We start from the raw sequence: 25,903 nt of genomic DNA on the forward strand, positions 1-25,903 counted from the left end.
CATTTGGTTACACAGTTACAGTCTTAAGGCCATAAAGTGTCCAAGGTAATGCATCAGCTGTCAGGTATCTTCACTGTAGGATGGCCAATGGCATCTGGAATACCTCTGTTAGCTGGGAAGGCATGTGGCTGGTGTCTGCTCCAAAGTTCTGGTTTCAAAATGGCTTTCTCCCAGGATGTTCCTCTCTAGGCTTCAGCTCCTCAAAAATGTTACTCTTAGTTGCTCTTGGGGTGTTTGTCCTCTCTTAGCTTCTCTGGAGCAAAAGTCTGCTTTCAAAGGCTGTCTCCAAAATGTCTCTGTAAACTGCAGTTCCTCTCTCAGCTCCTGGGCATTCTTCAAAGTGTCCCTCTTGGCTGTAGCTCCTCTTCAAAATGTCACTCTCAGCTGCACTGAGTCCCTTCTGTTTGTCAGCTCATTTATATGGCTCCAGTGATTTAATTTAGACCCACCCTGAGTGGGTGGGGTAACACCTCCATTGAAACTATGCAATCAAAGTGATCACCCGCAGATGGGTGGGTCATATATCCATGGAAACATCCAATCAAAAGGTCACACCCTAATCAAAAAGATTAATCAGTCTGCCCCACACTACTGCATCAAAGATAATTGCATTTGGGGAACCTGATACATTCAAACTGTCACAGGAGGTATTCCAATACATCATGTATAGAAAGAACCAATGTTGGGATATCTAGTGAGGTTGACTTTGTAAAATTTTACTTTTTTTAAAATTTACAAACAGTTTTAGGAAAAAAAAATACTGATCAACTTGATGTCTGCAAGGCATTGACACATTCTCTGGTTTTTCCTTTGTGTTCATGTAGGTGAGACAGGTATTGGCAAATCCACACTAATGGACACTTTATTCAACACCAAATTTGAAAGTGACCCGGCTTCTCACAATGAACCAGGTGTGCGGTTAAAAGCCAGAAGTTATGAACTTCAGGAGAGCAATGTACGGCTGAAGTTAACCATTGTTGACACCGTGGGATTTGGAGACCAGATAAATAAAGATGACAGGTACATCTTGGGATTTCTTGGGGATATAAATGGGCAAGGAGATAGATACCAGGGTTCATCCTGGGCAAAGTCAAAAGCCAAATATTTTTGGTGTTCATTGGTTATGAGGTTTGGTCCTCTGTACTAACCAAAAGGATTTGATATTCTTGTCCTAAGAAATTTTCTTTTTTTTTTGGAATGTTTTTTCTTGAGGTCTGAATCAGACAACACAATCTATTACACCTAGTTTAAGCAGAAAACGAATTTGTATGAGGGGATAAGTGAGCTTTGGGCACTTTGTTTTAGGAAGGTCATGGAACCAGTGTTGAGGGCTTTCCCTGCCAGGAAAAGCAATCCAGAGAAACAGCCACCCACGTACCCCACAGGACAGGATTAACAGAAACCCCTACCACCAGCCACCTCATTCTGCTTATGTTTTAGTTTCCTAGCTGTTAAAGCAAATACCATGTAGTAGGTTGGCTTAAACAATGGGAATTTATTGGCTCATGGTTTTGAGGCTCCAAGTCCAAAATCAAGGTGTCCTCAGGCTGATGGTTTCTCCCAGAAGACTGTGGCATGCTGGGACTGACTGCCCGTGATCGCTTGGTCCTTGGCTTTCCTGTCACATGACAATGCACATGGCAGCCTCTCCTGGCTTCTCCCTTCTCTTCTGAGTTCCACTGACATTCAGATTCTGGCTGCTCCCTCTAGCTTTTTCTCTTTCTGTGAACTTTCTCATAAGGCCTAATAATAGGATTGAGACCCATCCTGATTCAGTTGGCCACACCTTAACTGAAATAACCTCATCAAAAGTTCCTATTTGCAAGAGTTCACACTCACAGGAATGGATTAAGTTTAAGAACTTGTTTTTCTGGGGTATGTATCGCTTCAAACCACCACAGCTTTGTATTCATTACCCTAGAGAGAAGTCTCTAGAACCTCCACCAAATCTACCCCCAGAGAACTAAATGGTTTTTTGTCACTGCTTGTAAGAAGAACTCTTCTCCCTGTGTGTGACCTCTGCCTTGTGTTGCTCACTTCCCTGCCTCCAGGTCTTGTGTGGCTGCATCTGCTTCTCAGTACTAGGTAGACTATGCAGAAAACTAGCTGCAAGAGAGTCTAGGAAATGTCATTTTTGTTTTTCTCAACTCTGCAAAACAAGAAGGCATTAAAGTAAAAAGGATTTTGGAACAAGAATCTGCCACACTCATCTAGTCCTTGAGGCAGATTGAGATATTTGATTTAATTCCCAAATTCTTAAATATGTGAATGAAAACTGAGAGTCAGCATGATTTTGCATGAGAAGCCACACACAGCTCAGTAGTTAGGAGCTGTGGATTGTAGTCTGGGTTCTGTCAGTGACAAGCTTTGGGATCTTGGCAATTTATTTAACTTATAAGGAATTGTGCTAGATTTTCTTCTAAGGTCCCTTCCAGTATGATTCTTTGTAAAGTTCTATTCTAGGGGTGAGGCTAAGAAAGGACAGTGAAAAGCTGGACCAAGAAGAAGGGTGTGGTAGTAATAGGGAATTATCTTCTATTTTGGTGGCCTTTGGCAAAGGTGATACCCCAAAATGAAAGGTTTTTTTTTAAATCATATTTTTTATTGTGGGATATAATATATATGTACATAGAGAAGTGATGACTTTCCAAGTGCAATTTAACAAATAGCAAATTTCAAAGAATGTTATGGGTTATAGTTCCACAGTTTCAGTTATTTCCTTATAGTGAAATATAACATATATATGCAAAAAGGTAATAAGTTTCAAAGTATGATTTAACAATTATATAGGAATTTTTCAAAAATGTTATGAGTTACAGTACCATAATTTCAGTTATTTCCTTATTGTGAAATATATACAAAAAGATGATAACTTTCAAATTATGATTTAATAAGTAGTATAGAGCAAATTTCAAAGAATGCTATGGGTTACAGTTCTACCATTTCAATTCAAAGACAGTATTTTTAATGAAAGGTCTGTTGGAAAAATCTTAGTTAATTTCTGGGTGGCACTGGATCTTGATGTTAGTGGTGTAGTATGTGTGGTCCTTTCATGAAGTGTTTGGGATCTTCCTATAGATTACTCCAAGTAGGGCAGCACTCTGGGCACAGAGTCACCAAATCAAGTCTGTATAATGATTGTGATTTCAGTTGAGCATAATGAGGAATTCAGTTTGATGGGATTAAGGTTTCCCTCTGTGCAGATTGGGTTTGGTAAGCTAGTTAGGCAATATAGTCAGCACAATTCTTTGTACATGTGAAAGAAAGGGTGCATTTAACCTTCTTCACAAATAAGGTATTTTTTGAGAACCTTGGTCCAATAGTTTCTGTGTAGATGGAGGCTGCTAGTTACAGATCAATCTCATGTATTCATTTATTAAAACTGGCTTGGCATATCCTTAAAGATATAATTATAAAATAATATAGTTAGGCTTTGTATTTTATTTTTACAAAACACACATAACCAGTGTATAAAACCAAGTAACTTTAGCTCTTCACTGTGAGTTGTTGTGTGCCCTTATTTTGGGGGAGCTGTTATTCCTAAGAACTTCCTGGTTTACAACCCTTATGTTATTCTCAGTCCCAAGATTTTGTTCACACTCCTTCTCAGGAGCACCCATCCTATCCATCAATCTCAACTTCACACATATATGGCTCTTTTAAATATTAAACTAATTCTCAGGAGAAGTTTGAGAAAGTTAAAATAAAGCTGTCTCTGCCCCATGACCATTCCAGAAGGGATTTCCAGAGACATTTTTGAGCAATGGTAGCATTATGGGAATAAAAGTCTGGATCCTACAATGATCAATTTGTAGAAGTAAATCCAAATGAATAATGATTCATTATTAATCATTTAATAATGCAAATACCAAATCAAGTTATGTTCTATTGCTTAGGTCTCAGAAACTTCATTAGTACTAGATTTTGTTCTTCATTTTCAACTATCCCTGGTATAAATATGTGCACCATACTAATGAAAGAGAAATATTTAATTATTTAGCAGAGCAACAAACTCTTTATTTTACCTATAGAGCACTGTAAATGCTCTTCAGTTTTCATTGTCCTGTGGTAACAGGAGCAATTGTTTGATACAGTGAGAAAGATTTTATTTTGCATCTGGTCAAAGCGGACTATCTCTATATTCTGTTGGGGTAGGGGACAGGACCCTGTAGCTGAGCAGTTGAACTTAATTTATGACCTCAGTGCAAAGGAATGTTGGAGAGGTTACTGCCTGATGGCTGTTTATAATGCCAAGTGAAATAAATGAAGAAAAGCCTTGGAGAGAAGAAAAAGGGCGCAGGTGCATAGTAGGAGAGATCCAGGGGCTCCCGGTCATTTCATGGTCATATAATACTCAGATCAAGATGTATTCCTCGTCTCTCAGACCCACACATAATTCTCCCTGGGGTTAAGATGATGTCATGCTTGTGTACTCCCCAGTTGGAAGACAGCGACTAGAATCTTTCAAGATCCCTTCCTGCAGGAATGAGAACCATCCCACAGAGTTGTTTCCTCAGTGCTGACACTAAATTTTTGTTGGACCCCTAAACTGGGACTTTCCCTCAGGCTGGCGGGTTTTTGCTCGCCAGCACTGAGTAGCAATTGGCTAAAATGTGGATCCTCATATTTGCAGCTGGAGGCCTCTTTAAGAAATTATCTGACTCATTTGGGTCAAATAATAGTTTCCAAGGAGATTTAGAAGAGAGGCAGTGTGATATTAACCTAACCTAGATACCAAATATTTTTTTCCTCTGAAATTTCTTGACAGCTGTTGCATAACTTCTTTAAGTGGCATATAAAACTCTATCTTACCCTGTGCCTCTGCAGGCATTGTTGGCACTGTTGACCCAAACCCAAATGACTGTTGTTCAAAAATGATTATTCAGACAGGCTCTGCTCCCATCAGAAAATTGGAAGTGGGATATGCATTTTTGCATTGGTATGTAACCATATGGGAAGGATGTGCTGTTTCTCTAAGTGATTATTTTTACCTACTTTGGGGATTAGGCAAGCATTTCTACCATGGCTGTAAGACTTCAAGAATGTCCCAGTTTGTTTATGTAGGCTTTGGACATGTCAGCATTCCTGCATCCTTATCTGCCTCTGACCAGGCTAGTTAGAAGGAGGCAGGAAGAGAGGTCTCATAAGGTTTCCTGTTATGTTTAACTCTTTGTTGTTTAAGGGCTTCCTTGTTTTGGCTGTCTGTCCACTTGACTGAAGAAGGAAAAGGGTCTGGGGACGAAGGGAAACCAAGTTTTGCTGTGCTAGAATTACAGTAAACTTTAGTTTGCCCTGTAGTTGAAAGACGGATTCTCAGTGACATATGACTAACTATAATGGTAACTGGCTCTGAAAATCATGGATAATTGAAAGCTACTGTTCTTGTTTGCTAATGCTGCCATTATGCAAAATACCAGAAATGGATCAGCTTTTATAAAGAGGGTTTATTTGGTTACAAAGTTACAGTCTTAAGGCCATAAAAGTGTCCAAGCTAAGGCATCAACAATAGTGTACCTTCACTGAAGAATGGCCAATGGCATCTGGAACACCTCTGTTGTCTGGGAAGGCACATGGCTGGCTTCTTCCTTTGCTCCCAGGTTGTGTTTCAAAAATGGCGTTCTCCAAAATCTCTCTTAGCTGTAGCTGCTCGGAGGTCCTTCTGTTTGTGAGCTTTTATTGGGTTCCGGTAAACTAATTAAATCCACGCTGAATGGGTGGGGCCACACTTCCATGGAAATAATCTAATCAAAGGTATTACCCAGAGTTGGGTGGATCATATCTCCATGAAAACAACCTAATCCAAAGATTCCAGCTTAATCAACACTAATACATCTGCCCCCACAAGACTGCATTAAAAAGCGTGGCATTTTGGGGGACATAATACATCCAAACCGGCACATTACACCCCCTGGACCGCAAAATGACATGATCTTTCCATATACAAAATACATTCATCCCATCACAATATCACAAAAACTTAAATCATTTCAGTAACAAAAAGTTACTGAAGTAAGTAAGTATAAAATCCCATCAAAATCATATATGTGATCTTGTCCTAAAGCAGAATTCCCCTCTGGCTGTGGACCTGTGAAACTTAGAACAAGTTATCTGCTTCCAATATACAAAGAAGGGACAGTCATAGGATAAACATTCCCATTGCCATAGGGAGAAACTGAATGGAAAACAGGGTTTAAGGGAACAAAACAGCTCTGAAAACCCACAGGGCAAACTCCATTAGATTTCAAAGTCTGAGAGTCATTTATAGAATGATGTTTTATCCTTGGGGTTTGAGAGAGTGGGAGTCCAACCCCTTCCAAGGGCCTTCGCAGAAGCCCTTGTCTCTCCAAACACTGAGGTGAGTGCTCCAACATATCCACATGTTGGGGACACCGCCTTCTTCTTGGTCCCACCTTCCTCAAACATCGGGGTGCCACCCGGACCCTGCCTCTCCAGGGCAAAGGACCTCCCCTTTCTGAGCAGTGGGGTGGCAGCCAGGCTGTCCCCAATCCCTGGGGAATGTGCTCCACCCTCTCTGAGGCCTGGGGTGGCAGCACTCTTCCTGAGCATCAAGGTGGAAAGCCTGCCCTCTGCCTCCAGGGCAAACTCACCCTTTCCACATGCATGGAGAGTTCCACACTCCCTGCCTGAGACCTCTTGACTCCAGAGCTCAACCTCCATGATTCTGTCCTTGAAGAAATTTTTCCTTCAGTTTTTTCCTTCCCGGTCCCCTCCAGTCCAGACCGGCAGTGGTTCTGTCTATACAGATCTCACAAAAATTCTGTAGGCTTGGTATGCAGTTTACAGGGGTCAAAACCATCAGACAATAGGGCTTTCCACAGATGCTTTCTGGATAACTCCGTCTCCAATCCTGGCTTGTACTGAAGTGGAGGTTGGGTTCCATGTTTGGTTAAATCCTCACATGGGGCTGTAGCCACTGGGGTTTCACTTTCTGGAAGCCTAGAATCTTCCAAATCATCAATTTCTGGTTTCTCTGTAACCAAGAATTCATTTTTAATAAACAGTTGGTTGAATGGGTCTGAAGCTCAGGGGAATGATCCAGACTGGAGGAAGACTTTCATGAATCATCCTCAGGGATATATGGGAATAAATGTGAAATTCCTGTATGCCACAGAGAATGAGAAGAAGGAAGATTGAAAGATTAGCTAGGACTCCCTAAAAGGGGCAGGCTGAAGGAGGCCTGAGATGTAAGAGGAAAACAAAAGATTTCTTTGGATATGTTGAACCCAGGGCAGAAAGCATTCCTCACTGGAAAAGGATATGTGTTACATTTCCCATAATTTGAGGAACGTCAGAATAAAAAACAGAGACAAGGAGGGACATTAATAGAAAGCCATAAGTGGTCCAGAAAACTGAGTTGGACTGCTGTAAGAGGAGCAGGTACTGAGAAGCTAATATTCAGAAACTGGGGAGGAAGGAAGGGCAGTTGCCTTTGAACCGCTTTTCCTCCCCTTGAGCCTAAGCAGGTTTGGGGACACCTCCACCCTTACCTCCCCCCCCTGACACACACACACATGCCACAGTGCTAGGGACTGAGGATCAGCCCATACTGAAAGGTCCACTTCCCCATGGGGCATGAGCTCAGTAGCAGATCTGGTTATCATGGAACCAGGTGGGTATAAAGTTCCTTTTTGTTTGTTTGTTTTTAATTAATTAATTCATTTATTTCTCTTTCTTTCTTTTTAAGTCAGGTTTGCTTTCTTTTTATAATATTTGTTGTTTATTGTATTATTATTAAATAGTTATATAATACTTTTATATGCCAGTCTTTTATACATATTAACTCATTTATTTATCATAGTACTCTTTGATGTAGGTACTGTTTTTGTCCCTATTTTACCTATGAGGAAATTGAGACTCAGAGAAGTTTAGTAACTTGTCCAAGGTCATACAGCTAGTAAGACATGGACTTGGATTTCGATTATAGGTAGTCTGTCTTGAGTTCATGCTTCTAACCGTTGTCCTGTATAGCCGTACCATCAGAGTTATTATTTCTGTTATGTAATTCATGCCTATATTTTAAAGTTGGAAAATATAGAACAATCTTACCATTTGTTCACCTTCTTTATTGGAATTTTTCCAGTTATGTTACAGAACTTTATTATTGCTGAGGCACCTTTTACCTTTTTTGTCAAATCTCTAGTTTTGTCTGCTCAGATTTAATCAATCAGTGGATTATGATAAATCATGAAAGAAAAATATCATCAAAAAGTTTTTTTCTGACTGCTTTCAGTTTTGGTCATAATTTTGTTTTGATGTTGTTGTCTTTTGTGTTTAGGATGTTTGCTGTCATCCCTGTTATAAAAAAATTTAGTTCCCTTTCAAGGATTTCAGTTTAGTTTATGCTACTGATACTACCACTCCTGAATAGTCCCTTAGGAGTCATGAAAGAGTTAATGGGTTTCCCACAGTGAACTAATTTACTACTGAATCCCTAGAGAACGTATGGTTTATTGAATACGTATTGCCAATATGCTATTAATGATTTTGTTTATGGTTAGTTTATAGAATCATATGTAATTATCCAAAACAGATTTGAATTATGGGTTGGTGAGGAGAAAAGAGGGTTCCAGAGTTTACGTTTAAGTTATAAAATTTTATAGTTGGAAAGAATCTTGAAAATCCAGGCTCCTCATTTTATAGATTAGGTTATAGAATGTGCACAGGGCTATATAGGAGCAAAGAGAAACCCTCATTTCTCTGGAGGAATGGGACAACGGACTAAGGGAAAAACTTCTGGTAGGAGGTGACACTGGAATGGCAAGCCAGTTTCATTTTGTGCACCAATGCCAATCAATTGATAGGGGCTATCATAATCATTTTATGGAGCAAGATTTTGAAGCTCACTTTTGGCCCAGCAGGAAAGAATGCAGTGATCCCTCAGCCATATCTTCCCATGGGTGTCCTTGGGGAAATGGCAGCATGCTCCACATACTTACAATCTTCTAAAAGGGTGACTGCTGGCCCAGAGAGTCACAGAAAGAAAAATGTTCCAGGTAGAGTGGTTGGCATTAGTAAAGGCCTGGAGGCAAACAAGAACTTGATATGTGGGGGCAGCCACAAGCATTGTGCTTTGCTGGCTCAGAAAGTGCAGGCAGGGAAGGAGTGGAGAGAGATGAGGCTGGCTAGAGAGGTATTTCAGGACATCAGTTCCAGTTTGCTAAAGCTGCTGTTATACAAAATACCAGAAATGAATTGGTTTTTATGAAGGGGGTTTATTGGTTACAAAGTTACAGTCCTAAGGCCATAAAAGTGTCCAGACTAAGACATCAACAAGAGGATACCTTCACTGAAGAACGGTGATGGTGTCCAGAAAACCTCTGTCAGATGGGAAGGCACATGACTGGCATCTGGTTTCAAAATGGAGAACTAGGACATTTCTCTCCAAGTGCCTGGGATATTCTCTTCATTTCTCCCAGGCAAACTCTGGGCTAGCAAAAGTCTGCTTTCAACGGCCATCTCCAAAATGTCTCTCTCAGCTACAGCACCGAGCTCCTTTTGTCTGAGCTGTTAGAGGGCTCCAGTAAACTAATCAATACCCATGCTGAATGGGTGGGGCTACACCTCCATAGAAATAATTCATTCAGAGTTATCACCTATAGCTGGGTGAGTCACATCTCCATGGAAACACTCAATCAAAAGCTTCCAACCTAATCAACACTAATACATCTGCCCCCACAAGATTGTATTAAGGAGCATGGCTTTTCCTGGGTGACATAATTATATCCAAACCAGCACAACATCCATCAGGGAAGAGGGACCACAGGAGAATTTTAGTGGAAGAATGTACTATGCTGAACTGCAAAAGAGGTTTGAGACTAGAAACATGACTGATCTGAAAATGTTTTCAAAAATGTTCTGCATTCTAGCTATAAGCCAATAGTGGAGTACATTGATGCCCAATTTGAGGCCTACCTGCAAGAGGAATTGAAGATCAAACGTTCTCTCTTCAACTACCACGATACAAGGATCCATGCCTGCCTCTACTTCATCGCCCCTACAGGACATTCACTCAAGTCCCTGGACCTGGTCACCATGAAAAAGCTGGACAGTAAGGTAAGTGCTGCCACCCTGGTTACCGTTGCCTCTCCTTCTGGACCACCTTTATCCTGAGGCCCTAATTCATTCTCTGCTTTCAGTGTAATTCATTCTTTTCTGGATTATGGAAGCCATAGGGTTTAGCAACATGAGAAAAATGCTTCAGAACCTTTCCTGGATGTGAGGCAAAAAAACAAAACAAATAAAATCAGGTCTATTATCTATTTTAATGATTTTTAAAAATTTTTCTTTAATTCAGAGTTTAGAATGAAAAAAGTGCTAATTTTTTTTCCTATGTGATAAGAACAGTCCTGCTTTTTGGATTTTAAAACTGAACAGCATCTGTTTGTTCAGAAGAAGTAAAATCTTTGTTTCAGTTTGACCCCTGAACTTTTTTCACATTTATCATTGATTCCTAACTTTTGAAGGAAAAAATTGATAAATATGGTAAAATTTAGTGTCCTACTTTACAATTAATTTAATTTTCTGTTTTGCAATAAATGGAAGGCAATACATTCTAAAATAAAGAAACAAATGGCAACAAGAACAGCCACATAACTAAGCTCTAGTGTTTCCTCTTAGATACAAACCCTGTTTTAAATTCAATTAATTTGAACCTTATCACCTTTAGTGGTCTTCACTGAGTGCCATTTTTTGTCCAGACAACAATGTTTAAAAGATGCTTTCTCTCCAGAGGCACAAAATCATGGGAAAATATTCAGAAGACCAGTCTTCCCTAAGGCCGCTCTGTGAATCGGCCCACAAGGGGCCTCGAGTGGCTGCAGCAGAGCCAGGCTCCCTGGGCTTCCACCATGCACAGAGGCATTGGTTTATAGAAAAATATTCTAATGGCCTGAAAGGATGATGGCACTAGGTATTCTTGGGAGAATAAATTAAAATCCTTCTCATCCCATTTGATTCAGCAGCAATTCAGGGCCCGGGACTCTGCTGGTAGCCATCGCCATTGACAGTGGTAGCCATAGCCAAGCCCAGTGATGAGGTCTGCTCTCTGTATTACCATGTATGTGATGGCAGGGATTGATGCCCCTGTGGTCTGGAGGGCCCAGTTTTCCACAAGTATTCTGAAGAGAGTAAATGAGATGGCTCCCTAACTAGGCAGCAGAGTGTGCAGACCACGCCAGGATAATATCCAACAATGTGTTTAGTAGGGTTGATTTTAAAAAGAAAAGAAAGAGTGAAACAGACAAGTGCAACTAAAAAAGACACAAGGCACATTGTACTTTTAAAGAACTGATATTATTGTAGAGTTAGAGAGCAAGGGAGCATCTGGAAATATTATTGTCTACATTTTGTTTATATAAATGAAGAGTTAAGGCACATAGAGGATAATCTCAGAAAAGACTTTCAAACTCCTGATACAGAGGCAAAAGAGATTTTAAAATCTAAATTGCTTGGTTTTTCTATCTGATCAAATTGGCCAAGAAAATATGAACATCTGCCATTTGGTCTATGTTGATATTAATTGAATACTAAATGTGTAAAAAAGTCAGCCGGCAAGAACAACAAGGGAAATTTTTTGTTCCTCATGTCTTTCCCCACTGTAAATGATATTTTTCTCAGTTTGCAGTTTGCTAGAGGAATCCCAAGCATGATGAGATTAAGAGTTGGTTGAGAAATAGGTTGAGTAGGTTTTTGGTTTATCAGGGATTTGTGATCTGGCCCTTGGGACAAAAGAAGAAGCAAAGAAGGGCTGACTCAACCTGAAAAACCTCCCTAAAGAACTTGATCCCAGTCTCTATTCCGTGGCTCAGTATGTTTCCTACACCAAGTCTGATTTCCTTTTCACCTGGTGTGGGTGGAAAGAATGGTCTCAGGATCAGATATCAGTAGCATTTCATTGAAACCTCTGTCTCTACCAGGGATTAGAAGAAAGTTAATTTTAAAAAGTGGAATTTAAAAAATATGTCCAGTTCAGATGACCAAGATGGTGGTGAAAGATGCTCTGGTGTGCTTTCCTATACATAATCTTTGTACAACTAGCAAACACTGGCAGAGGTATCTTCCTTAAAACTCCAGAAAACAGTTACAGCAATACAGTAACTTGGTGAGGCTGAATCAAGAAAACACAGCTTTAAAAACAGTAAGAGAAGCTTGTGGCACCCTTGCTGGCCCCTCGCCCACACCTCCCTGGTGCAGTGTGGAGCTGGCCTGGACTCCCATTGTGGCCCCTGGTCCTGTTCTAGAGAGAGAGGAGTAACCCCTATGCACATAATGGGGTGCCTGTATGTTGGTGCCAGTCCATTGGGTGGCAGCCTGAAAGACTGAACCAGGAAACTTCTCTTTGGCTTACCCCCCTGGAATTTGCTCTGCAGGCAGCTAAAGCAGTGTAAGGAACAATTACACTGGAAGCTGATTGGGGCAAAGGATTACCTGCTGTAAGCATACAAGGAGCACCAGGAGGGGGAGAAAGTCTATTTCATAGGGAGTAGATGGGGCCTTCAAAATCCCCTAAAGGAAGGTATTCCTAAGGTCATGAATAAACACAAGCACAGGGAAGACTCAGGATCAGAAAACAAGGAGAGTGCCCAGCACTTCACATTCACCTCAGCCTGATCTTCTTGATAGGAGAGTGAAACCCTGAAGGAGAGCCCCAGCCAGTGCAGAGCCAATTTGCGTACTATGAATGGTGTTTTTGCATTGGTTTGTTGTTAGCTCCTGGCGCTCAAGGACATCTCTGTCATATATCTAGCTGGATGCAGATTTAAGGAACAGTCAGCTCAGGGACTAAATCCCAGAGCTAACCCTTTAAGATATTAAAATGTACAGTGAGCAACAAAAGTTTACAAGACACACAAAGAAACAGGAAATAATTCCATCCATAGGAACAAGATAAAAATCCAGAAACCATCAACAAAGAAGCCAAGCCTTTGGATATAAAGGACAAAGATGTTAAAGAAAATGATCCTCAGTATACTCAAGGAGATAAAGGAAAACACAGAGAAAGAACTAAAATATATCAGAAAAATGATGAATAAATAATATGTGAAAGTAATAAAGCGATACAAATTTTTAAAAGGAACCAAAGAGGATTACTGGAGTAGACGACCACAATAACTGAACTAAAAACTTCCTAGAATTTTCAACAGCAAGATTGGAGCTGGCAGAAGGAAGAATCAGTGATCTAGAACACAAGATAATTGAAATGATTCAGGCTGAGGAGTAGAGAGTGAAAAGGTTGAAAAAGAGTGAACAGAGTCTAAGAGACCTGTGGGATACCATCAAGCATACCAGTATATGTGTTCTGTGAGTTCCATAAGGGAAGAAAAAGAAAAAGGGATAGAAGGACTAGTCAAAGAAGTAATACAAGAAAACTTCCTAAATTTAATGAAAGGCATGAATATACACATTCAGGAAGCCCAATGAAACCCAAACAGGTTGTAATTTGCAGAGAACCATGCCAATACATATAAAAGTAAAAGTATCTAATATCAAGGACAAGGAGGGAGTTCTAAAAGCTGCAAAAGAAGCAACATGTTACATACAAGGGAACCCCAGTAAGATTAAGAGCTGATTATTTCTAATGAGCAACCATGGAGACAAGAAGTCAGTGGAACAAAATATTTAAAGTGCTCAAAGAAAAGAATTGCAAACTAAGAATTTTATATCTGCCAGGACTGCCTTTTGATGATGAGGAAGAGATTAATACATTCCCAGATAAATAAAAGCTGAGGGAGTTCATCACTACTAGACCTGACCTACAAGCAATGCTAAAGGGAGTTTTTTAGTCTGAAAAAAAAAAGGACATCAGACAGTGGATCGAGGTAGCATAAACAAATGAAGACCTGGGAAAGGTAACCATCTGGGTAGTTATAAATGCCAGTACTGTTGCAGTGTATGTTTTGGTATGGAACAGCACTTTTTGCTTCTCATAGGTTCTATAATGCAAATGCACAAAAAGTAATGGCAAATCTATGGTTTTGGATATACAGTGTAGAAAGATAGAATTTTAAACAAGTACAACAATAAGGTGGGTGAACAGAGGGGATATATGGCCAGTGCAAGTGTATGCTATTGAAGTTACATTGGTATCAAAATCATATGTGATTGTTATAGATTTAGAATGTTAAATTTTATCCCTAGGATAATGTCAAAGAAAATATATGACAATAGACACTGAAAAAAATGAGAAGGTGCTCAAACTGTGCAATTAAAAAAAATCAAGTAAATATGATTGTAGGCATTAACTGAAGAATTGAAAGACAAAAAAAGGTATAAGGCATTTTGTATACCTTTTGGTGTACTTATTTGGTATAAAACCAAATAGGAAAAGGGCAAAAGAAAATCCTGCATTATCAGCAGTTACTTTAAATGTATATAGATTAAATTCTGCTGTCAAAAGGTAGAGATTGGCAGGATGGATTAAAAAGCATGACCCATGCTGTTTACAAGGGACTCACGTTAGATTCAAAGACACAAGAAGGTTGAAAATGAAAGGACAGAAAAAAATTTACCAGGTAGAGAGCTGGAGTAGTGACACTAATGTCAGATAAAATTGACTTTAAGTAAAAGCTGTTATGAGGGACAAAGAAGGTCAGTATATGCTGAAGAAGGGGTCAATTCAATAAGGAGATATAACAATTATATCTTATAATAACAAAGATATAAATATATATACACCTAATGGTAGAGCCCCAAATATATGCAGCAAATATTGACATATTTAAAGGGAGAAATAGACAGTTCTCCATTAATAGTAGGAGACTTTGATATACCACTTTCCATAATGGATAGAACATCAAGAGAGAAGATCAATAAGCAAATAAATGACTTGAGAAAATACTATAAACCAACTAGACCTAATAAACATATATAGAACACATTATCCAATAGTAGCAGAAATACACATCCTTTTCTACTGCCCATGAATCATTCTCCAGGATAGACCATACGGTAGGTCACAAAACAAGTCTTAGTAAATTCAAAAATGGTGAATTCATATACTGTATCTTCTCTGACTACAGTGGAATGAGCTAGAAATCTATAGAGGGATAATTGGAAAATTCACAAATATGTGGAAATTAAACAATATATTCTTAAACAACCAATGGGTCAAAGAAGAAATCACAAGGGAAATAAGGAAATATCTTGAGTTGAATGAAAATGAAAACACTTCGTACAAAATTTATGGGATGCAACAATGGCAGTACTGAGAGGGAAATTTATAGCTCTAAGTGGTTACATTAAAAAAGAAGAAAGATCTCAAACGAGAGACCTAACTTCAAAGCTGGAGGATCTAGAAAAAGAAGAGCAAACTAAACCTGAAGCAAGCAGAGGAAGGAAATAACAAAGAACAGAGTGGAGATAAATGAAACTTAAAATAAAAAAAAACAAACAATAGAATCAACAAAACCAAAAATTGGTTCTATGAAAAGATCGAGAAAATTGACAAACCTTTGGCTAGACTGCACAAAAAAGAGACAGGATGCCAGTAACTAAAATCAGAAATGTAAACTAAAATCATTACTACCAACCCCACAGAAGTATTAAGGATTATAAGAAGATACTATGAGCAACTGTGCACCAACAAATTAGATAACCTAGATGAAATGGACAACTTCCTAGAAGCGCACACACTACCCACACTGACTCAAGAAGAAATAGAAGATCCCAACAGAGCAATAACAAGTAATGAGATTGAGCTAGTAATCAAAAACCTTCCAAGAAAGAAAAGCCCAGAACCAAATGTGAATTTAACCAAATATTCTAAGAAGAATTAATACCGATCTTTTTCAATCTCTTCCAAAAAATAGAAGAGGAGGAAACGCTCCCCAACTCATTCTACAAGGCCAACATCACCCTAATACCAAAGCCAGATAAAGATGCCACAAGAAAATTTAGACCAATATCCCTTAAGAATATAGATGCAAAAATCCTCAACAAAGCACTAAGCAAACAGAATACAATAGCACATTAAAAGAATTATACATCATGATCGAGTGAGATATCTCAGGTATGCAAGGGTTGTTCAACATAAGAGAATGAATTAATGTAATACAGCACAGTGATAGAATGAAAATTATTAAACAGAAGAAAAATTAAATGAAGGGACTAAAACCACGTGCTATCTCAATTGATGCAGAAAAGACATTTGACAAAATCTAGGACCCTTCTTGATAAAAATACTTAGGCAGCTAGGAATAGAAGGAAACTTCCTCAACATATTGAAGGACATATGTCAGAAACCCACAGCTAATACATACTCATTGTTGAAAGATATACCTGTCCCTCGAAGATTAAGAACAAGGCAAGGATGATCACTGATACCATTGTTTTTCAACATTTTACTGGAAGTTCTAGCCATAACAGTTAGGCAAAAGACAGAAACAAAAGGCATCCAAATAGAAAAGGAAGAAGTAAATCTTTCCCTATTTGCAGATTCCATGATACCATGTATAGAAAGTCTTAAAAAAACCACAACAAAGCCTCTACAGTTTATAAAGGAATTCTGCAAAGTGGTGAAGTACAAGATTAATACTCAAAAATCAGTAGTGTTTTTATACACTAGTGATGAACAATCTGAAGAGGAAATCAAGGACAAAATTCTGTTTACAGTAGCGACTAAAAGAATCAAATATCTAGGGATAAGTTTAACCAAGGATGTAAAAGACTATATGTAGAAAACTGCTGACTTTGTTGAAAGTAATCAAAGACAACTTAAATTAAACAAATAGAAGGGTATTCCATGTTTATGGATTAGAATACTAAATATCATTAATGTGTCATTTGTACCCAAAGCAATTTACAGATTCAATGCAATCCCAGTTAAAATTCCAACAGCCTTCTTTGCAGGAATGAATAAGCCAATCATCAAATATAAGGAGACCTAAATAGCCAAAATTATCTTGAAAAAGAACAAAGTTGGAGGACTCCCATTTCCTTATTTTTAAAACTTCTTACACAAAAACTACAGCAGTCAAAATGTCATGGTCCTGGCACAAGGACAGATATATAGACCAATGGAATCAAATTGAGAATTCAGAAATAAACCCTCACATCTATGGCCAGTTGATTTTTCACAAGTTTTCCCAGTCCACTCAGTAGGGAAAGAATAGTCTCTTAAACAAATAATGCTAGGAAAACTGGATATCCATATGCAAAACAATTAAGGTGGACCTCCCTACCTCATACCATATATATAAATTAACTTAAAATAGACCAAAGACCTAAATGTAAGGACCAAAACTATAAAACTCCTAGAGGAAAACATAGGGAAGCATCTTCAGGATCTTTTGTTATGCAATGGTTTCTTAGACTTTACACCAAAAGCATGAAAAATGAAAGAAAATATAGATAAATTGAACTTCATCAAAATTAAAAATTTTCAGCATGAAAAGACTGAGTCATGAAAGTAAAAGGGCAACCTACAGTATGGGAGAAAATATTTTGAAATCACATATGTGATAAGAGTTTTTTTTTTTTTTTTTTTTTTTTTAATCATCATTTTATTGAGATATATTCACATACCACGCAGTCATACAAAACAAATTGTACTTTCGATTGTTTACAGTACCATTACATAGTTGTACATTCTTCACCTAAATCAATCCCTGACACCTTCATTAGCACACACACAAAAATAACAAGAATAATAATTAGAGTGAAAAAGAGCAATTGAAGTAAAAAAGAACACTAGGTACCTTTGTCTGTTTGTTTGCTTCCCCTACTTTTCTACACATCGATCCATAAACTAGACAAAGTGGAGTTTGGTCCTTATGGCATTCCCAATCCCACTGTCACCCCTCATAAGCTACATTTTTATACAACTGTCTTCGAGATTCATGGGTTCTGGGCTGTAGTTTAATAGTTTCAGGTATCCACCACCAGCTACCCCAATTCTTTAGAACCTAAAAAAGGTTGTCTAAAGTGTGCGTAAGAGTGCCCACCAGAGTGATCTCTCGGCTCGTTTTGGAATCTCTCTGCCACTGAAGCTTATTTCATTTCCTTTCACATCCCCCTTTTGGTCAAGAAGATGTTCTCCATCCCACGATGCCAGGTCTACATTCCTCCCCGGGAGTCATATTCCACGTTGCCAGGGAGATTCACTTCCCTGGGTGTCTGATCCCACGTAGGGGGGAGGGCAGTGATTTCACCTTTCAAGTTGGCTTAGCCAGAGAGAGAGGGCCACATCTGAGCAACAAAGAGGCATTCAGGAGGAGACTCTTAGGCACAAATACAGGGAGGCCTAGCCTCTCCTTTGCAGCAACCGTCTTCCCAAGGGTAAAACTTATGGTAGAGGGCTCAACCCATCAAACCACCAGTCCCCTATGTCTGTGGTCATGTTAGCAACCATGGAGGTGGGGTAGGCGAATACCCCTGCATTCTCCACAGGCTCCTCAAGGGGGCACTACATCGTTTTTTGTTGTTTTTTTTTTTTTTTCCTTGTTTGTCTTTTTTCTTTTTCTTTTTTTTTTTTTTAACTTTCCCTTCTTTTTTCAAATCAACTGTATGAAAAAAAAAGTTAAAAAGAAAACAAACATACAATAAAAGAACATTTCAAAGAGACCATAGCAAGGGAGTAAGAAAAAGACAACTAACCTAAGATAACTGCTTAACTTCCAACATGTTCCTACTTTACCCCAAGAAAGTTACATACTATAGCAACATTTCAGTGAACTTGTTCCTACTACATCCATCAGAAATTAACAGACCATAGTCATTTCTGGGCATCCCCAGAACGTTAAATAGCTTATCTGTTCTTCTTGGATTATTGTTCCCCCTTCCTTAATTGCTCTCTACTGCTAGTTCCCCTACATTCTACATTATAAACCATTTGTTTTACATTTTTCAAAGTTCACATTAGTGGTAGCATATAATATTTCTCTTTTTGTGCCTGGCTTATTTCGCTCAGCATTATGTCTTCAAGGTTCATCCATGTTGTCATATGTTTCACCAGATCGTTCCTTCTTACTGCCGCGTAGTATTCCATCGTGTGCATATACCACATTTTATTTATCCACTCATCTGTTGATGGACATTTGGGTTGTTTCCATCTCTTGGCAATTGTGAATAATGCTGCTATGAACATTGGCGTGCAGATATCTGTTCGTGTCACTGCTTTCCGATCTTCCGGGTATATCCCGAGAAGTGCAATCGCTGGATTGAATGGTAGCTCTATCTCTAGTTTTCTAAGGAACTGCCAGACTGACTTCCAGAGTGGCTGAACCATTATACAGTCCCACCAACAATGAATAAGAGTTCCAATTTCTCCACATCCCCTCCAGCATTTGTAGTTTCCTGTTTGTTTAATGGCAGCCATTCTAACCGGTGTTAGATGGTATCTCATTGTGGTCTTAATTTGCATCTCTCTAATAGCTAGTGAAGCTGAACATTTTTTCATGTGTTTCTTGGCCATTTGTATTTCCTCTTCAGAGAACTGTCTTTTCATATCTTTTGCCCATTTTATAATTGGGCTGTCTGTACTATTGTCATTGAGTTGTAGGATTTCTTTGTATATGCAAGATATCAGTCTTTTGTCAGATACATGGTTTCCAAAAATTTTTTCCCATTGAGTTGGCTGCCTCTTTACCTTTTTGAGAAATTCCTTTGAGGTGCAGAAACTTCTAAGCTTGAGGAGTTCCCATTTATCTATTTTCTCTTTTGTTGCTTGTGCTTTGGGTGTAAAGTCTAGGAAGTGGCCTCCTAATACAAGGTCTTGAAGATGTTTTCCTACATTATCTTCTAGGAGTTTAATGGTACTTTCTTTTATATTGAGATCTTTGGTCCATTTTGAGTTAATTTTTGTGTAGGGGGTGAGGTAGGGGTCCTCTTTCATTCTTTTGGATATGGATATCCAACTCTCCCAGCCCCATTTGTTGAAAAGACCATTATGGCTCAGTTCGGTGACTTTGGGGGCCTTATCAAAGATCAGTCGGCCATAGATCTGAGGGTCTATCTCTGAATTCTCAATTCGATTCCATTGATCTATATGTCTATCTTTGTGCCAGTACCATGCTGTTTTGGCAACTGTGGCTTTATAATAAGCTTCAAAGTCAGGGAGTGTAAGTCCTCCCACTTCGTTTTTCTTTTTTAAAGTGTCTTTAGCAATTCGAGGCATCTTCCCTTTCCAAATAAATTTGATAACTAGCTTTTCCAAGTCTGTAAAGTAGGTTGTTGGAATTTTGATTGGGATTGCATTGAATCTGTAGATGAGTTTGGGTAGAATTGACATCTTAATGACATTTAGCCTTCCTATCCATGAACATGGAATATTTTTCCATCTTTTAAGGTCCCCTTCTATTTCTTTTAGTAGAGTTATGTAGTTTTCTTTGTATAGGTCTTTTACATCTTTGGTTAAGTTTATTCCTAGGTACTTGATTTTTTTAGTTGCTATTGAAAATGGTATCTTTTTCTTGAGTGTCTCTTCAGTTTGTTCATTTCTAGCATATAGAAACATTACTGACTTATGTGCATTAATCTTGTATCCCGCTACTTTGCTAAATTTGTTTATTAGCTCTAGTAGGTGTATCGTTGATTTCTCAGGGTTTTCTAGATATAAGATCATATCATCTGCAAACAATGACAGTTTTACTTCTTCTTTTCCAATTTGGATGCCTTTTATTTCTTTGTCTTGCCGGATTGCCCTGGCTAGCACTTCCAGCACAATGTTGAATAACAGTGGTGACAGCGGGCATCCTTGTCTTGTTCCTGATCTTAGAGGGAAGGCTTTCAGTCTCTCACCATTGAGTACTATGCTGGCTGTGGGTTTTTCATATATGCTCTTTATCATGTTGAGGAAGTTTCCTTCAATTCCTACCTTTTAAAGTGTTTTTATCAAAAACGGATGTTGGATTTTGTCAAATGCTTTTTCAGCATCTATTGAGATGATCAACTGATTTTTCCCTTTCGAGTTTTTAATGTGTTGTAATACATTGATTGTTTTTCTTATGTTGAACCATCCTTGCATGCCTGGAATGAACCCCACTTGGTCATGGTGTATGATTTTTTTAATGTGTCTTTGGATTCGATTTGCAAGTATTTTGTTGAGGATTTTTGCATCTATATTCATTAGGGAGATTGGCCGGTAGTTTTCCTTTTTTGTAGCATCTTTGCCTGGTTTTGGTATTAGATTGATGTTAGCTTCATAAAATGAGTTAGGTAGTGTTCCATTTTTTTCAATGTTTTGAAAGAGTTTGAGTAAGATTGGTGTCAGTTCTTTCTGGAAAGTTTGGTAGAATTCCCCTGTGAAGCCATCTGGCCCTGGGCATTTATTTGTGGGAAGATTTTTGATGACTGATTGGATCTCTTTGCTTGTGATGGGTTGGTTGAGGTCTTCTATTTCTTCTCTGGTCAGTCTAGGTTGTTCATATGTTTCCAGGAAATTGTCCATTTCTTCTACATTATCCAGTTTGTTGCCATACAGTTGTTCATAATATCCTCTTATAATTTTTTTAATTTCTTCAGGATCTGCAGTTATGTCACCTTTTTCATTCATTATTTTGTTTATATGGGTCTTCTCTCTTTTTGATTTTGTCAGTCTAGCTAGGGGCTTGTCAATCTTGTTGATCTTCTCAAAGAACCAACTTTTGGTGATATTTATCCTTTCTATTGTTTTTTTGTTCTCTATGTCATTTATTTCTGCTTTAATCCTTGTTATTTCTTTTCTTGTACTTGGTTTAGGATTGGTTTGCTGTTCATTTTCTAGCTTCTTCAGTTGATCCATTAGTTCTTTGATTTTGGCTCTTTCTTCCTTTTTAATATATGCGTTTAGTGCTATAAATTTCCCCCTTAGCACTGCTTTTGCTGCATCCCATAGGTTTTGGTATGTTGTGTTCTCATTTTCATTCGTCTCTATATATTTAGCAATTTCTCTTGCTATTTCTTCTTTAACCCACTGATTGTTTAGGAGTGTGTTGTTTAACCTCCAGGTATTTGTGAATTTTCTAAGTCTCTGATGGTTATTGACTTCTAATTGTATTCCATTGTGGTCAGAGAATGTGCTTTGAATAATTTCAATCTTTTTAAATTTATTGAGGCTTGTTTTATGTCCCAGCATATGATCTATTCTGGAGAAAGTTCCGTGAGCACTAGAAAAGTATGTGTATCCTGTTGATTTGGGATGTAATGTCCTGTAGATGTCTGTTAAATCTAATTCATTTATCAGATTGTTTAGGTTTTCAATTTCCTTATTGCTCTTCTGTCTGGTTGATCTATCTATAGGAGAGAGTGATGTGTTGAAGTCTCCCACAATTATTGTGGAAACATCAATTGCTTCCTTTAGTTTTGCCAATGTTTCTCTCATGTATTTTGTGGCACCTTGATTGGGTGCATAGACATTTACGATTGTTATTTCTTCTTGCTGAATTGCCCCTTTTATTAGTATGTAGTGGCCTTCTTTGTCTCTCAAAACATCCCTGCATTTGAAGTCTATTTTATCTGAGATTAATATTGCTACACCTGCTTTCTTTTGGCTGTAGCTTGCATGAAATATTTTTTTCCATCCTTTCACTTTCAGTTTCTTTGTGTCCCTGTGTCTAAGATGAGTCTCTTGTATGCAACATATTGATGGTTCATTTTTTTTGATCCATTCTGCGAATCTATATCTTTTAATTGGGGAGTTTAATCCATTTACATTCAACGTTAAAACCGTGAAGGCATTTCTTGAATCGGCCATCTTATCCTTTGGATTATGTTTGCCATATTTTTCCCTCTCTCTATTAATATCCTTTATTGTACCCATACCGTTCTTTAGTACTGAACCTTTCTCCAAGTCTCTGTGTCCTGTCTTTGTTTCTCTGTCTGTAGGGCTCCCTTTAGTATCTCCAGTAGGGCAGGTCTCTTGTTAGCAAATTCTCTCAGCATTTCTTTGTCTGTGAAAAATTTAAGCTCTCCCTCAAATTTGAAGGAGAGCTTTGCTGGATAAAGTATTCTTGGCTGGAAATTCCTCTCACTCAGAATTTTAAATATATCGTGCCACTGCCTTCTCGCCTCCATGGTGGCTGCTGAGTAGTCACTACTTAGTCTTATGCTGTTTCCTTTGTATGTGGTGAATTGCTTTTCTCTTGCTGCTTTCAGAACTTGCTCCTTCTCTTCTATGTTTGACAGTGTGATCAGTATATGTCTCGGAGTGGGTTTTTTTGGATTTATTCTATTTGGAGTTCGCTGAGCATTTATGATTTGTGTATTTATGTTGTTTAGAAGATTTGGGAAGTTTTCCCCAACAATTTCTTTGAATACTCTTCCTAGACCTTTACCCTTTTCTTCCCCTTCTGGGACACCAATGAGTCTTATATTCGGACATTTCATATTATCTATCATATCCCTGAGGTCCATTTCGAGTTTTTCGATTTTTTTCCCCATTCTTTCTTTTATGTTTTCATTTTCCATTCTGTCATCTTCCAGGTCACTGATTCGTTGTTCAACTTCCTCTAGTCTTGTACTATGAGTGTCCAGAATCTTTTTAATTTGGTCAACAGTTTCTTTAATTTCCATAAGATCATCCATTTTTTTATTTAGTCTTGCAATGTCTTCTTTATGCTCTTCTAGGGTCTTCTTGATTTCCTTCATATCCCGTACTAGGGTCTCATTGTTCATCTTTAGTTCTTTGAGTAGCTGCTCTAGGTGTGTCTCTTCTGGTCTTTTGATTTGGGTGCTTGGGCTTGGGTTATCCATATCATCTGGTTTTTTCATATGCTTTATAATTTTCTGTTGTTTTTGGCCTCGTGGCATTTGCTGACCTTGATAGGGTTCTTTTAGGGTTTGTAGACCAGTTGAAGTCCTTATCTCTAATTTATCAGATCTACAGCTTCGTGGAGTACACTTTCTCTAACTAACCAGCAGGTGGCGTCCACGAGCCACCTGTTCTCCACAAGCCAGATCTCCCCTGCTTAGCCTTTTTGGTGAGTGGGGGAGTGAGTCTTGTGGGGCCCAATTGGTGTCCCAAGCTTGCGTGTGTAGTTGGTGTTGCCTGCCCTGTATGTGGGGCGTGTTTCTGGGCAGTCGGGGAGGGGGGGTGGCCCTAACAATCAAATCTCCCTGATGATCCTAGAGTTTTAAAGCTACTGCAATAGTCTAATCCTTTAGTTCAGTCCTGCCACAGTTTGTCTCTGCCACTGACCCACAAGTCTTTGGTATTGGCGTATGGCTCCTGAGACTTGCAAGTGGGCCCCTCTTCCAGGCTGTGCACCCCGGGTCCTCTGTTGAGGGATGACTGTGCTATGTCACAGGTGAGTGCCGTCCCCCCAGGGCAGTTCTGGGCTGCTGGGCTGTGTTGGGAGGCTCCCAGTCTGCTCAAATGATGGCTGAATGGGGCTCTGTTAATTCACACTGCTCCCCCTTCCCAGCTCTGGGACATTCAGCTGAGGTTGCAGGGAAGGCTAATGTCCACGCCCAGTTTTGTGGTGTGTGCCTGTTATTTGAAGCACTTCCGTCACACTGGGTTGTCTGGGGCAGCTCTGGGCTATGGGGCTGGCGATGGGCAGGAGTGTTTCCTGTCCACCAGGATGGTGGCTGTGAGCGGACACCCCCCTTTTCTTGGGAAGTTGTGTTGTTTAGTGAATTTTCTCAGCCACTGGATTATTGCCTTTTGTCTCAGAGCTCTCTTAGTTCTGCTCTTGACTTGACATGCCCAAATTTCAATTCTTTGAAGCTTTCTGTATTGAGCTTCTTAGAGTAATTGTTTTAGAAAAAGCAAAAAGGATTTAAAAAAAAAAAAAAAAAAAAAAAAAACGGCCCTCCTCAGAGATCTAATGGGTTATTGAAATGCTAATAGACAAAGCAACCAGGGCCATTAAGGAAAGGTGCCCAAGGCAGAGAGATCAGCCTTGCTTCGGGATTTGCATATGCGCCTCAAGGCCTGATCTCCGCCCTTCCCCTTTCTGTGTTCACCAGAACTCCAAAAATCCTCTGCTTTTATTTTGGAGTTTTTCGTGTTGTTTTTTTTCTATGCCTGTCTCCTCTCTGCTGGGCTGGCTGCTCTCAGAGTCTCTGGTGTCTGGCCTCAGTCTATCTATGGTTGGAGTTTGAATCAGTAGAATGAGTTTCCGGTAAGAGCAGCCACTGCAATTCTCCCTTCTCCTTCCTGGAGCTGACAGCCCCTCCTCCCCCGGGACTGAGCCTGGCAGGGAGGGGCGCGGGTCCCCTGGCCGCAAAAACTTACAGATTTCGCTGATCTCAGCAGTTCCACGTTTTCATGAGTGTTGTATGAAGTATGCCCAAAGACAGATTGCTCTGTGGTGTCCAGTCCACGCAGTTCCTGGCTTTTTACCTACTTTCCTGGAGGAGTAACTAAAACATACAGCTCACCAGTCTGCCATCTTGCCCCGCCTCCCTGATAAGAGTTTAATATACAATATATAAAAAGAAATACTACAAGTCAACAACAAAAAGATAAGCCAATTAAAAAATGGGAAAAAGACTTGGAGACATTTCTCCTTAGAAGATACACGAATAGCCAATAAACACATGGAAAAATGAAAGTTAAACATAACTGGCAATTAAGGAAATGCAAATCAAAACCATTAGATACCATTTTATACCCACAGAATCACATTTTTATCCAATTTTATTGATATATATTCACATAACATACAGTCATCCAAAGTGTACAATCAGTTGTTCACAGTATCATCATATAGTTGTGCATTCATCATCAGAGTCATTTTTTGAACACTTTCATTACTCCAAAAAAGAAACAGAAAAAAGAAAAAAATACTCAAGACATCCCATACCCCTTTTCCCCCCATATTATTCATTTACTTTTTGTCCCATTTTTCTACTCATCTGTCCATACATTGGATAAAGGGAGTGGGAGCCACAAGGTTTTCACAATCACATGATCACACTGTATAAACTATATAGTTATACATTTGTCTTCAGTAATCAAGGGTAC

At 39.0% G+C, this 25,903-nt stretch overlaps 1 protein-coding gene across 11 annotated transcripts in view; it reads left to right on the forward strand.

Annotated features, from left to right (window-relative positions):
* The window catches only part of SEPTIN11 (septin 11), a 222,213-nt gene that overhangs the window by 70,755 nt on the left and 125,555 nt on the right, over positions 1 to 25,903 (forward strand). For all 11 annotated transcript variants that reach the window (XR_005215890.1, XM_037830046.1, XM_037830040.1 and 8 more), the window contains exons 3-4: positions 825 to 1,020; positions 9,888 to 10,074. Coding sequence is in view for 10 of the 11 variants with exons in the window: in XM_037830046.1 (XP_037685974.1) it covers positions 825 to 1,020; positions 9,888 to 10,074 (383 nt within the window). In the remaining variant the exon portion in view is untranslated. The remainder of the gene's footprint in view (positions 1 to 824; positions 1,021 to 9,887; positions 10,075 to 25,903) is intronic.

This window comes from Choloepus didactylus, chromosome 3 (assembly GCF_015220235.1).
Source record: "Choloepus didactylus isolate mChoDid1 chromosome 3, mChoDid1.pri, whole genome shotgun sequence".
In the NCBI taxonomy this organism is placed as follows: Eukaryota; Metazoa; Chordata; class Mammalia; order Pilosa; family Megalonychidae; genus Choloepus; species Choloepus didactylus.